A 14,373-nucleotide genomic window follows, 5' to 3' on the forward strand; every position below is an offset into this window, starting at 1 on the left:
TAAAAATTAAACTTCTAATATGCATCCTAGAATATTTCATACTTAAAAAAAAAAAATTGAGTTTTACTAATGCCTCTCTAGAATAGAAATTTCAGATTTTGGGAAATAAGGGTTATTTTAATATATCCAAAAATAAAATCAAAAATAAAATCGATTAAGGAGTTGACTAAAGTAAAATTGGAAATGTTTTAGAACCCAAATATCATTTAATGTGGACGCATGCCATGGTGAAACAAGAAAGAAGTGACACAACATGTTACACGGTCGAAATCATCTTACACCTCTCCTTTCATTATTTACGTTTGATTTTTCAAATCTGTTCTTCAATATTTTACATTGAATGAGAATCAGATAGCGATACTGCTTAATAATGGTATTAAATAACGTACATCTGTAACTCCTCGTCTCCTGCCCTTAATACTGAAAAATCACATAACCTACGCGTAGAAGTTTTCAAATTTAATAAGAGTCATAAATAAATCAAATAAGTTTCATATTCTAAAACTAACTCCTCAATATATTAAGGTCATGAAAATATGGTGTTTCCAAAACCAAAAAACAAGCATATTGAAGTTTCACAGTTCAAGTTGGACTAATAACACGGTATTACCATCCAAATTGGACTTGCAAAACTAACTCGTGAATACAAGAGTTCCATAGTCCAAGTTGGACTAGCAATTCCAAGATCAACTGAATACTCTTCCGAATAGGAGAGCATCAAGTTTCTTGTAGGGTCTGAGGTCACAAGAATCTTCTCAGTATACGTATTCAATTGACTAGTCAGGTCAGGATACATATTTCTTCTTCTCCTGTTCCAATCAAGGTTCAAGTGTATATTAATCAACCTCTCTGCCTTTATTCTCTTCCATATACAACTCCAGTCTGTTTCTCCTCCCTCTCCTCTTCATCAAGACATGAAGAACCAATATCAGAAGTTACAAAATCCATCATCCGTGAGTACAGATCAAAAAACTATTTTATCATCTCTGAAAATAAGCACTCAATCAAATCTACTGAAATTGATTGTATTTTTGTGTATTCTTTTCTTTATGTGTGGTTTATTTACTGGTAACATATGGAGTTTCTATCAAAAAAGCTTTTCTTTAAACCTCCAATTCACACAATTCGCAACGAATTCGTCTCCATCGGCAACAGTTCAACCGCCACCAGCGTCTCCGTTGGAAATTCTAATTCCTCCTCATCAAATTAAAGTAATGTTGATACCCGGAAACGCCAGCGTTGCTAAGAGCACTACTACTGATAACAATACTACTGCGAGTCGCATAGGGTTGTCAGAATATATAAAGCCACCTCAAAACCTTATGCATGACATGAAAGATGAAGAATTGTTATGGAGAGCGTCAATGGTTCCTAAAATTGAAGAGTTCCCGTACAAAGTGACACCTAAAGTTGCATTCATGTTCTTGACAAGAGGTGGAGTTACATTAGGTCCTTTATGGGATAAATTTTTCAATGGGGTTGATACAAATCTCTACTCGGTATACGTTCACTCAAATCCTTCTTACAACGAAACAATCATACCACCTGAAAACTCCGTTTTTAACGGTCGAACGATCCCCAGCAAGGTTAGTTATTCATACGGTTAACTTTCTAGTACCATTGATTTTTTTTTCTTCTGTCAGTAATTTAGTTTAATTCTTCGATCATATATATATATTCTGTTCATATTGAGACGCCATAGAACTTTTGATATTAGGACAAGCTAGGAATAGCATTAGGGTCAGAGATTGAGGAGCCCTGTTCTTCAGTGTTGGCGACCGGTTGTACATGCGCTTTCACAATCTTCCTAGTAATGGCATAGGCATCGATTTTACACTATCAATTAAGAAAATAGGAGTAGGATATTGAAAATTAATACTCCTCTTTTAAAAAGAAACACCGTATGGGACCATATCTTGCGACGGCTAACAAGAAACCCAATCAGTTTGTATTTGTATTTAATTGCTTCTAGGATTCATTAGTAGTGCAAGACAACAAGAGTGTCGACCAAAACAGGGGACGGCCAGGTCGTCCCACAAGGTTTTCTCGTCATCGGGTTGACTTGCACAGTCCTTTCCTTTTAGTTGGACCGCCAATTGCTGCAAGTTAACATTTTACATTAAGTACTTTCCTAGCTCTGAATAATTGTTCGCCTATAAACAATATAGACTCACCAAGAAAACATATTATCACATATTAATATATTATACTATCTCCTTTCTTTTCTGAAAATGTACACACATTAGAGGACTCATCATCATTACACCATTGCCAGAGAAAAAATATTGCATTACTTAAAAAAAAAAATTAGATTGTGAAGTCGCTATTACCTCCCTCACAAAGTGTATGCTCACCGAGTATAATAGGAGAGAGTAGACAGATGTTCCTCGGGATATTTTTGAAGGTTGTCAAAGAAGAACATCTCTTAGTGACACTGTGACTCGACTTCTGCATTTTATATAATGTGTATTTAGATTTTAGAAGAAACCCAGTTAACTCCTCTTTCTTTTTTTATGGAAAAGAAACCAATTCATTGCATGCCTCGTCTGTATTGCGTTTAGCAGCCTGCATCTATATTCCATTAGGCCTTGTTTAACCTTTTCGAAAGATAGATAAAAATATTATTCTTTGTTTGGCGTCATGGAAAGATCTCTCTATCATCATATACCAATTTTTAGACTATAATCACTGCTATCTTCACAGAAGAAAATAAACTATATAACCTCCTTCTACCGACACAGAGATAGCAGCCAGTCCAAAATTAGATATATATGAATTAGAGTGATCCTGAATAAGAAGCAATCTTAGGTCATACAAATGTAAAAGAAAATACCTTAGAAGGAAAGTGTTCCTAATATCTACTATTCTTTTGAGACAGCTCAAAAATCAGTGAAGCTTGTGAGTGTAAGATTATTGACGTAATTAGTTGAAATAAAGTAAAAGTTAAGATGGAATTTGAGGAGGAAGTGCTTCATAAGCTATTCATTTTTTTGCTTATAAAACTGCTAACTTTTTTTACTTTTCAAAAATTGTTTTCTAATACAACATTCTTGGTTATCCTCCGAGCATAACAATTTAACAAAATACCACATCTGATACCGTATTGGCCTGATATACTGTCTAGTATGGACCAGTATGCGTATGCAGAATGAACACACACCGTAAAGCATGATATGTGAATGGACTCTTGCATGATTAATTTTCTTGAGCTGCTAACTTTAAAACGTTATTTTCTTCTTATCCTCTGTAGAAATCGAAGTATACATCTTGATTAAACGATTTCATATTTGATGCAGGAAGTAAGATGGGGAAGCTTTAATATGATAGAAGCCGAACGACGCCTTTTAGCAAATGCCCTCCTTGACTTATCAAACCAACGCTTCATTCTCCTCTCAGAAGCATGCATTCCACTCTACAACTTCTCTACAGTCTACTCTTACGTTATAAACTCTACCAAGACATTCATCGAATCCTATGATTTACCGGGTGGTGTTGGTCGTGGCAGATATAGTCCTAGAATGAGGCCACAAATCAGCCTTTATCAGTGGAGAAAAGGATCACAGTGGTTCGAGATGGATAGGGAACTCGCTACTGAGATAATCTCAGACCGTACATATTTCCCACTTTTTGGAAAGTTCTGCAAGTCTTCCTGTTACGGAGATGAACATTATATACCAACCTTTTTAAACATCAATAAGGCGTTTTCTGAAAGGAATTCGTATAGAACATTGACTTGGGTTGACTGGGCAAAAGGAGGTCCTCATCCGACTAAGTTTACGAGAACAGATGTCACGGTTGAACTGTTACAGAGATTGAGAAACGGTAATGGAACCAAGTGCGAGTACAATGGGGAAAAGACAGATATTTGCCACTTGTTTGCAAGGAAGTTTATACCTAACACATTAGATAGGTTATTGAGATTTGCTCCAAAATTAATGGGTTTCAATTGATATATCATTATTCTTCCCATAGCATACGTGCAAAATGTAATATGCTGTTCACACTCACTGATCAAAGAGAGAGAGAATCGTGTATAATCTCATTCGTTTTGATTTACTCATTTGCCCTTACGTGTAATCAATAGTGAATTTTGGGCATTAAGTTTTTTTTTTTTTTTTTTTATATTTTCATTCTTTTATTTAATTTCTATTTTTTATTAATATTATTCTATTATTGGATAAAGAGTATTATTACAAGAAACTAGTTGGAAAGCTTTCCAAGCTGAGTTCCAACAGCATATACTATTGTTAGGGGAGTGCAAAAAGTCCGGAACTGCGGATTTCATCCGTATCCGTCTGTAAAATTGCGGGTGAAACACAATCCGCAAGTTCTATGGGCCGGACACGGGTGGGATTCTCAAATCCGCATATTTAACGGTTTGGTTGCGGTTGGACTTTGATATCCGCGAATTCATCCGCACCGTAGGATAATAAGGTGAGTCAACGATGACGACGATGATGGAATGAATTTATCGATAAACTTCAAGAGGATGGATAAAATTGGCTTGTTTTTTCAAAGTTATAGTATGGAGGGAGAGATTACAAAAGATGCAGCCAGTGACAAGTATAATAACCAGAAGAGCACTGTTAGATTTTCTCTTAGTTTTTTTCTTATTCGCTAAACTATTGCATCAAAGGGTACCTGAAGACCAGATACAGAGCAGCTTCGACTAGAGCTGGCAAACGGGCGGGACGGGGCTGGCTTGTGACCAACCCGCGGGTTACGGGTTAATACAAGCCTAAGCTTGCGGGTTGAAATTCTTCACGGGTGGTCATTTATCCGACCCGCGCCCGTCCCGGGTAAAGCTTGCGAGTTCACGGGTGCTCACGGGTTGACTGGTTTTTGTTGAGTCAACTCGCCAGAAATCGAAAATTACATAAACAGAAATTGAAAAATATATATACATCCAACAAAACTATTATAGTACATGCATTTCAAACAACAACAAACCCCGATTCCATGTTCATCTTCGTCTGCAGATCTGTAGACAACCACCGGTAGCAACAGCTTCACCGATTAACTGGCTGTGGACGAGGCAATGAAACTTTCCTAGAATTCAGCCAGACTCGAGTTTAAATTAGTACACTTGAAACCCATTCTCATTGTTCATCTAAATTTCATATTTAATTAGTTTTCAAAGCAAACCATCTAACCCAAAATCCATTTCATAATTGCCGTGTGATGTGGAATAGAGTAGAGTATACAAGCTCCTCTGTGTGGAGTCCTTACAAGCAGTTGAAGTGCATGCGGTGGTATTAACATTGCAGGCTTAATCCTTCATTTAGGACCTCAATTCTTGCGGAGTATATATATCAATTGAATACAGAGCTTCTCAATTTCCATCATTAGTTTTGCAATATGCATCAAACCCCTTCCTCGTTGACATCTGAGAGATTGATCAAGAAATTAAGAAATATAATCTCGATTAGACATGATAAGTTAGAGAATTAAATCAAATTGCATTGTTCGTGGTGCGTTGAACATTTAAAGTAGATTTTGACCCAACTTGAAGCAATCGATCGAGAACAGACTCAACTCGGAAATGCAAATGGATAAACATCAAACCAAATCAATGGGTAATACAGATTAAAGCGCCCTATTTTTTGAATATGATGAGTTACTTCCAATCAAAATTAAAGATAGAACAATTTCAGATCTTAAAATAAGAAAGTGTTTCTTTTTGAATTTTTTTATCGATTAACTAACGAGATTACAATCAAGTTAGGATGCTAGAGTGGGAAAGACTTATCTTTCCAACCGTGATTTCACTTGAACCCAATTTCAGTAACACCAATATCAATTCCACCAACACAAATCCCTAACTTTCATTTTCTGTCATCTTCAATTACGTCTGCAAACCACATACATCCACCATGAACAACACCCATGGAACTCATCTCCAGTTCCGTCTCAATTTGATGCCAGCAGCTTGGAGAAGAACAAATTTCAGATCCCCTTTTCTCTTCATCAGATAGAAACGAAGCTACATGGTTAGGAAATAACAATTCCTAGAAGAAGAAAATAAAGAAGAAAACAAATAGGAAGACACGTAACAAGCTACGTGTTTCACAGTACGGGGAATGGAATTACGGGTTTACGGGCCAGCCGCGGGTTTCACAGTACGGGCCGGGTTAACCCGTTTCTTCACAAGCCACTAATTAGACAACCCGCGCCCGTCTTGTTTAGTTACCATCCGGGACGGGTGCGGGTTTTCACGGGACGGGACGGACCAACCCGCGGGTTTTGGCTTGGTTTGACAGCTCTAGCTTCGACACATTTTAGTTAATTTAACCAATATTTCATTTAAGGACTAACCACCCATTTGCTTGAAATGTTATCTACCTGGTTTAACGTTACCTTGAATGTCAATTTGATATCCGTGAATAAACGACCATTATAAGACCAGAACTAAACTAAAACAAGAAAAATAGATGAAATACACCATGCAACTCAAGAACCTTCTTTTCCATGTTCGCAACATGAGTTTCTTGAGACTAACAAAAACACAGATGGAATGGAAACTCCAACTTGAGTGATTTTGTTTTATTTTATTACAATATTATTTTCTATTGACTAAATCTACGGTTAATCCGCATCCGATCCGCATCACCCGTTGATCCGCGGGGTGATCGGGCCGGACACGGTTGGATTTTCCAAATCCGCAACTTTGACGGTTTGGACGCGGGTGGACTTCTAATCCGCATCCATCCGTCCGTTGCACACCCCTAACTATTGTATTAATTGAACAGATTGTCGTGCTAGCCCACCAGCGAGCTTCATGAGAAACTAGTCAAGGGAATTGACGCGGATAGAGCACTAATTATGTCGTAAGGGGACAAGCTAACTCTATCTTCGATGTCAAATTTTGCAATACTGCGTTATCGGGAACGCGAACCTGGGACCTCCTGGAACGCATCAAATCTTTGAGTAACAGGATGACAAGCTGAGCTGACTGTCCGTTTTAGATTTATGCGATTTGGAAGGCTATCAAAATCCAACTTTAAAGGGCCAGTTGGCATTATTGACAGAGGTCGGACTATGGTGTTGTGTGGGTTGATTGGGCTAGATTATATCGATTAAGCTAATCCCCTAAAAAAGGAATTGTATCATTTGGGCTACAAAAGAGAAGGTACGAGGGTTGACAAGATTGCAAAATAGGGTCATCAAGCAGTAAACTCAATGACCCATTATCCTTCTATTTCGGATAATGGCTAAAATGTCCTAAATTAATTTGTGTTAACAAATTTAATTAAGTAAACCAACCAAGTGTTAAAGGTTACATTTGATTTGATCAGTTTCTTTCTCTTTCTTCTTTCCTTTCACTTCCATTCTTAAAAAAAAAATCAAAAGTCTTTTCATCTTTCTTGCTCAGGTTTGGTCCTTTTGGACCAAATCTAAGCAAGGATTATTATATTTATTTTGTTTTAGTAGATTTTCTGATTGAAATAAGATGTTATTTTTTAATTTGTGGTGTCTTTTAACACATTTCTTCACCGTTTTGGTGATTTTATCTTCGCCTTTTGGGCGATTCTTTTTTCGCTTTGAGAGCGATTATTTCTTCACTTTGATGGTGATTGTTTAATCTTTGTTGGTTGGTTCATGACATGTTATTCTAGATCCGAGAACATCGACGATTCAACACGGCATCGCTTTGAGTTCATCCTCAACAAAAGGGATTTAGGGCATCCGGGTTTTTCGTTCTATATACAAGATTAAGGGCTAAGCACTCCTTTGTTTTTGGAGCATCTCTTATTATAGAAGACAAACATTTAAAATGGTCGGAATTGATTCTGGATTATACCATCTTTTCTCTCTACTTTTCATACAAAAATTGGGTACCTTTGCGGTATTTTGCTCTTTCTCTTCGTGAATTACATGTAATTGGTATCTTTATTTGTATTTGGGTTTTAATCTTTTTGTATTTTGATGTTCTTTTTCTTGTAAACAATCATGTAATCACCTTTTTGGATTGAATGAAATGTGGTCTGATTGTTCATCAAAAAAAAAGGTTACATTTGATTTAACTTTTAGGATCGATAATGGGCATATGCCCCTCTCACTGACCGCTAAGAATTTACCATTTTCCAGCCGTAATTTGTATATATTTACGTAAAAATGAGTATATATATGTGCTCATTTTAAGATTGAGCATAAACTGATGGTACTCTTTTTTTTCTGATCAGTAAAGAATTTGATGTTAGTGAGTTTCGAACTGAGGTCACTGATATTATCACCCAATGAATTTACCACTGTACTACAGTGACACCGGCTAAACTGATACTCTTTCGTAACATTCTGTATATATTTATAGTCATTCAGTATATATTTTAGTGTTTTGAGATTTCAGATCTACCCATGGCTAGGAACCTAATTATAAAACACCCAATGACTAGGAACTTCTTATTTTCTAACCGTAAACAACAAAAAATTATCGGCGTACGTCTAGGAAATGATGAATTCCTAGCCGTAGATAAACTACTTATGGCCAGGAATAGTTTACGGTTAGGAGTTCAGCTAATACTTGCCGTAAGTAGTTCCCGATACTGAAATGAGTTATACTTTGATCATTCTAACTTATTTAAGCAATCAAAAACAAAGACAGGAGTGGTGATTTTGTCGATTCTTGCCTGATAAAAATTATGGTTAGAAGATTCTTGATTTATTAATCCATCATTTTTATTTGTTTTCAGTTCATCTTGAATTATGAAGGAGAAGAGAAGGGGTACTATGGATTTCCTATTTTGGTTTATTAATAAATCAAAACTGATTAATTAAAAAATCAAGATGAACTCCTTTTCAATGTTCCAAGAGCTTTCATGTGGATTCCCTATTTTGGTTTCTTCTTACGCAAAATAGGTTGAGAACCATCTGATGGAGGAGAAGGAGTATCTTTTATCACCATGTTCTTTAATACCGACGATGATGAATATGTTGGATAGTCTCCATGTTCATTATTATCTATATATATGGCTATCATATTAAATATATTGGAACAATTCCAGTGGGACTATACAAAAAAACTTGTTTGTGGTACCAGGTGGATGGACAAGCTGAGTTTTGTGCAGTGGGAGGAAGGTTTATCAAAGAAAAATAAGTCGATCATACCTTACATGGTCGGTCGTCCCAACAACGACTACTCTTTCCCAACCCTCAACGGCTATATTTCGTTTCCAATCTATATAAACACACTCAGTCCACCGAAATTAAACGCACTCAACTACGATCCATTTTCTAAAATTTACAAAAAAAAAAAAAATCCAATAATATATTTCTTATTTTCATTTGTTTCCTTCTGTATCCTGATACGGAAAATGAAGACGTGCAATTATTAGCAGATATTTTCTTTCCAACAACAACAAGGGTTTATATAGAAGCTAGATCAAATGTATGTAGATTCAGATGATGAAAGATCCAGAACAAACGCCATGCTGCAATTATACACCGAGCAATTTCCACAAAATTAATTACCAGGAGCTGTATTGAGAATAAGATATACGTGGATATTTCGAGAGGAAGGTCACCAACAAATCATACGTGATTATTTTCTTAATAGAAGTGCCTACTCTGATCAAGATTTTCAACGTCGCTACCGAATGCCACAACACTTGGTCATGTGGGTTATTGGAGATATATTTTGGGTAACGCTAAATTTACTTATCAATTTGACGCTCGAAACATATGAGGGCATAAACCTAAACAAAACGTCACCGCATCCCGTAGGATTCTAGGTTATGTTGTGCCTGCAGATGCTCATGATGAGTATATTCGTATGGCCAAAACAACCACATACGATAATCTCAAAATGTTTTGTGAAACTGTAGTCAACCATTTTGGTCCACGTTCTTTAAGGAAACCCACGCAAGATGATGTTAATCGACTACTATCTGAGAATACGAAGAGAGGCTTTCCCGGAATGCTAGGTAGCCTTGATTGCATACATTATGTGTGGCATGGATGTATGTATGCTTGGAAAGGTCAGTATAAGGGATACTATATAAAACCAGTTGTGGTTTTGGAAGCGGCAGCTTCTTATGATTGTTGGATATGGCAAGATTTTTTCGTCCTTCCGAGTTGTAACAACGATATCAATATATTGCATAAATCACCATTGTTTGAAGAATTTAAGTATGTAAATTGTAACACCCCGGGTTGCGGACCAAGGCCAAACCCATATGAAGATCCGAACTCGAAGCGTTACGGGTCGGAAAGAGAGTTATGCATATATTTCTCTTACGTAAATTTTTATATCAAACATGATTAAAGTTTTATGAAACATAAGTTGATGCATATGTTTAACAACATTTGAGTTCAAATTTACATTTCAAGCAATACAATAAAATAATACAATGGTTAAACTATCTTCTTACTTTCTGCTTCCAACTTCCAAGAATTCTGTAAGGATGTCAATTAGGGTGAGATGATAGCTCAGTGGAATGCATTCCCAATCTCAAAATATGCATAAAAATATCAATGAGTCAAGGTATACAATATGTGTATACGATATAATTTCGAGCAATCCATGATATATGTATTCAACCAACAAGATTACTGCATGAGTATTATTTTCTTTAATCTTCTAATTTATTTGTTCAATCATATTTTGATGATACCAATATTGCTTCTAGCAAATCATATAATTAAGATTTCAAAACAAGACTTCACATTGTTAATAATATTTCAACAAATCATCCAATTGGATTCACACATGAGTTCATAACACAAATAATATTTTCAACAAATCATTTAATCTAGATTTCAACACATAATTCACAAATTAATATTGTCACCAATAAACCATGAGTTCACGGTACGAAAACCTTGGTTCATATACCCACCTATCATTTACCGGCACAGACAACCGCCATCGGTGGTCAAGATCAAAAGTTACTATGGGAATCATACCCATTTGCTCTTGGGGATCATTACACGTTTCATTTTCGTTATCCGGCACCAACAACCGCCATCGATGGTTATGAAACACGAGTTCCTACATGGGGATCATTACCCATTTAAATCTCTAGGATCATTACCCGCCGTTAGCATGAAACCATGTTCCATCTAACGGTAAAACATAAACTCATTTCTAATTTTTAAATCATTTTTACAAACAATACAAGCAACCATGGCTTAACAATATGAAAAACAACAAGTTTCTTTTGGGCATGCAAACAAGCTAACTGCACACATTTTACATCATGCATCTCAGGGTGATTACTTTATCCGATCTTCCTAAAATTTTAGGAGAATATACAAAACTCAATAAAAAAAACCATATCCAAAATTCATAGTAAACTAACAGATAAGCCAAATGATAATAATTTTACAAGCACATCATAAAATCTAGTTAGATTCATCATGTTAGAAAAATATTAATGTTAAATTCATAACAACCCGAAATTAAGCAAATCTAAATACATATGAAACATAATACATAAATCTATAACTTTCATGGGACCACATATCATTATAACATCACAAGATTATCTAAATCAGCCAAAAACATGTTAAAACGTAACTGTCCAGATATTCATAAACTATCACCCAAATTAAAACAAACATTCAACGGTGAATTTACAGTTGATTAACTTCAAATTTTAACCATATATACCTAATCATGTTATCTATCAATATCCAAAGGCTGACCATCAATCGAATGCACAATTTTATGTATATAAATTTCAGAAACCTAATGATATAATACTTAAGATCAAGCATAACAAAGAAAGACAAAGAGAAAAGGGATTTAACATTCAACCTTTTTTTAGATACAAACTCTTCTTGATTCTCCTTAGTCTTCTTCTCTAAAAACTCTAATTCCATCTCCTTGTCATCTTTCTCGATTTTAGTTTTCTAATCTCTAAAATTATTTGTCTTTATTTGATAAAAAAAATTGTCTTTATTTGATAAAAAAAATTTGTCTTTATTTGATAAAAAAACTTATATATAAATACGCATAAACCTATTTATTTATTTTTATTTTATTTATTCTAAGTGTCTTTTCACTTTCTCTAAATTTTATTAAAATATTAAAAATTAACTAGGTGACTATATTCTCACCCACACTTGTAGCTTTCCTAGTTCAAGCAACTCAGCTAGGCTAGGGCGAAGAAAACAATAAACTAAGTTAACTTAGACAAGATCCGACACGAAACGATAACTAAAACCGTCGGGTATTACAGAAATGCTCCAATTGCCAATTTCACCATCAACGACCATCAATATAACATGGGCTATTTTCTGGTGGACGTGATTTATCCAGCATGGTCAACTTTTGTTCAAGCCTACGATGAGATACCTATAAACAGGGAATATGTTCGTGCTCAACGGTTGTTTAACAAAAGACAGATGTTGTGTAGGAAGGATGTGGGACGAAAATTTAGAATTTTGAAGAGAAAGTCCCAAATAATTTGTGAACCATGTCGTTCTTTTAAACCAATAAAAATGAATAGAATTATGCCCACCAGCATCATTTTTACAATATGGAGACCGAGTAAACTCGACGGGATAAAAGCTGGGTTCATTATCTAAATAAATATTTGAGGAAAGAAGTTCAATCCTTCTGGTGTATGTCTATAAGAGAGTATAGAATGGTGGAAGAGAGAATTCAAAACAGAGGTTTACATTTAAGACTAAGGGAGGATCTCACTGCTCAGTCGTGGGATGATTTTGGAAGAAGAAACCCTCACAGGTTCAAGTTATTTTTTAGTGTAGTTTGATTCATGTACTTTGATTTCGGTAATTTAATTCATGTACTTTTATTTTGGTAGTTTGATTCCTGTACTATGATAATTTAAATTGCAAGTAAGTAAGGATTAAATTAAAACTAAAACTAAAAGGATTACCTTTAATGTAAAACAAAGAATTACACACAACAAGCTAAACTAACAACTAAGTCATGAACTTAAAACTAAGCCAATGTGATGGCATTATGGATGTCCTCCTCATGGATGTCTTCTTCCACAAAAGAAGATTCGTCAACTGGTGGTGGTCGTTGTTGGGGCCTTCTGTACTTGAATTACATCAAATTCCTCTTGCCAAAAATTTGAGTTGTGCCAATGTTTATGGGTGAAACTATTTCTGCCGGTTTTGGTAATTTGGGGTGTGTGGATGAGAAATGAATCTAAAGCCTAAACAAATGCACTGCACGGGAGTGCTTGTGATTCGAGAAATCAATCTGTACAACTCTGGCCTAAACCAAGAAATGGTAGACTTGCTTCGGTCACAAAGTGAAGGAGATGGGGTTGATCTTAGGGAGGGAAGCGAAGAAGGTGTTGAGATTGTGAAGGTGTTGGCTGTGTATGACTTGTATCAGAAAGCTGAACTGGCTTGCAGAATGTAAGATATCAGTTCTGGTGTTTGGATACGGTTGTATCAACACTTGGTTTCTGTCTTGTGTTGTTTTTAAATAGAGAGGAGAACCTATTTATACAAGTCATTGAGCCTTACCCACGTCTCTCATGGGAAGTGGAGAAAGTGGAGTAGTGGAGTTGTGTGTGTTAGTGTCACACGATTAGTCTTGCCCACTTCTCCCATCATCACTAACCGTCCATGTCTTCCTGACACATTCTTGTGATGGTGCGTTGTTCGCTGCACGCTGTAAACCGCCAGACCAATACCCCAGTACGTATCCCCCAGTTTGTGACATGATTAATATCTCGAGTATGTGGATCGTGGGACCCACAAAAGGTAGCATGTGATGCTAGATTAAATAACTAAGTTATTTAGGAAGTCGATATTTGTGAAATATCGTGTGTATTCTATGCAGGTAATGCGTCGAATATAATCAGCATGTGTTTTAAGGCTTAACGGAGTAAGTCACGATTAAGCGTCTTAAAATAGATGCATTTCTAGCCATCTTCGAGTGGTCGTTTGGAGGCTGTACAGGTAAGTCCTGACTTGGCCGATCACTTTGTGCGGAAGAGTGGTGGATGGTGATTATGGTGATGCCTCACTGGTCGCCTAATTCCTGTCTTAGGTTGTCCGTCCAAGCTGGTGAAGTTGTACGGACAAGATGGATTGCGACCCACATATGCGACCGTTGGATTAGGGTTTAGGAGGTGCTCGAACACCAACCTTTAGCTTGGTCGAATACAAGCGTGGGAGACATATTTGGCAGGGCCGATCGGGTATGTGTGTAGACGGCATGCTGACATAGGCGCCTATACCTCACTGTCTCATGAAGGTGCAATCTATACCACTGAATTTGTCAGGCAAAGAGGAATGGCTGAGATTGATTTGCGACAGAAATCTCATGCCGCAAAGGCCGCGCGTCATGCCTACTTAGGGCGCGTGTTTCGAGACGACCAAGCCTGGTCGATCTTGCCGATCAGTCAGGCGTATAGACGGCGGGCTGGCGTACACGTTTGTACCTAA

The 14,373-nt window shown here is 36.4% G+C and overlaps 1 protein-coding gene across 1 annotated transcript; it reads left to right on the plus strand.

Moving 5' to 3' along the window:
* Positions 1–642: 642 nt before the first annotated feature.
* On the plus strand, positions 643–4,056 carry LOC113295279. Its single transcript, XM_026543629.1, has 2 exons — positions 643–1,586; positions 3,297–4,056. Exons 1-2 carry the CDS (start codon positions 915–917, stop codon positions 3,948–3,950), a joined length of 1,326 nt encoding a protein of 441 aa, XP_026399414.1. The 5' UTR covers positions 643–914; the 3' UTR covers positions 3,951–4,056.
* Positions 4,057–14,373: the final 10,317 nt, after the last annotated feature.

This window comes from Papaver somniferum, chromosome 1 (genome assembly GCF_003573695.1).
Source record: "Papaver somniferum cultivar HN1 chromosome 1, ASM357369v1, whole genome shotgun sequence".
Classification (NCBI taxonomy): Eukaryota; Viridiplantae; Streptophyta; class Magnoliopsida; order Ranunculales; family Papaveraceae; genus Papaver; species Papaver somniferum.

What these genes read in the sequence shown, in the direction of transcription:
- LOC113295279 (XM_026543629.1), top strand. Translation starts at nt 915, where the DNA reads ATGAAGAACCAATATCAGAAGTTACAAAATCCATCATCCGTGAGTACA. An exon ending in GTCGAACGATCCCCAGCAAG is followed by an intron (nt 1,587 to 3,296) that starts GTTAGTTATTCA and finishes TATTTGATGCAG; the next exon opens with GAAGTAAGATGGGGAAGCTT.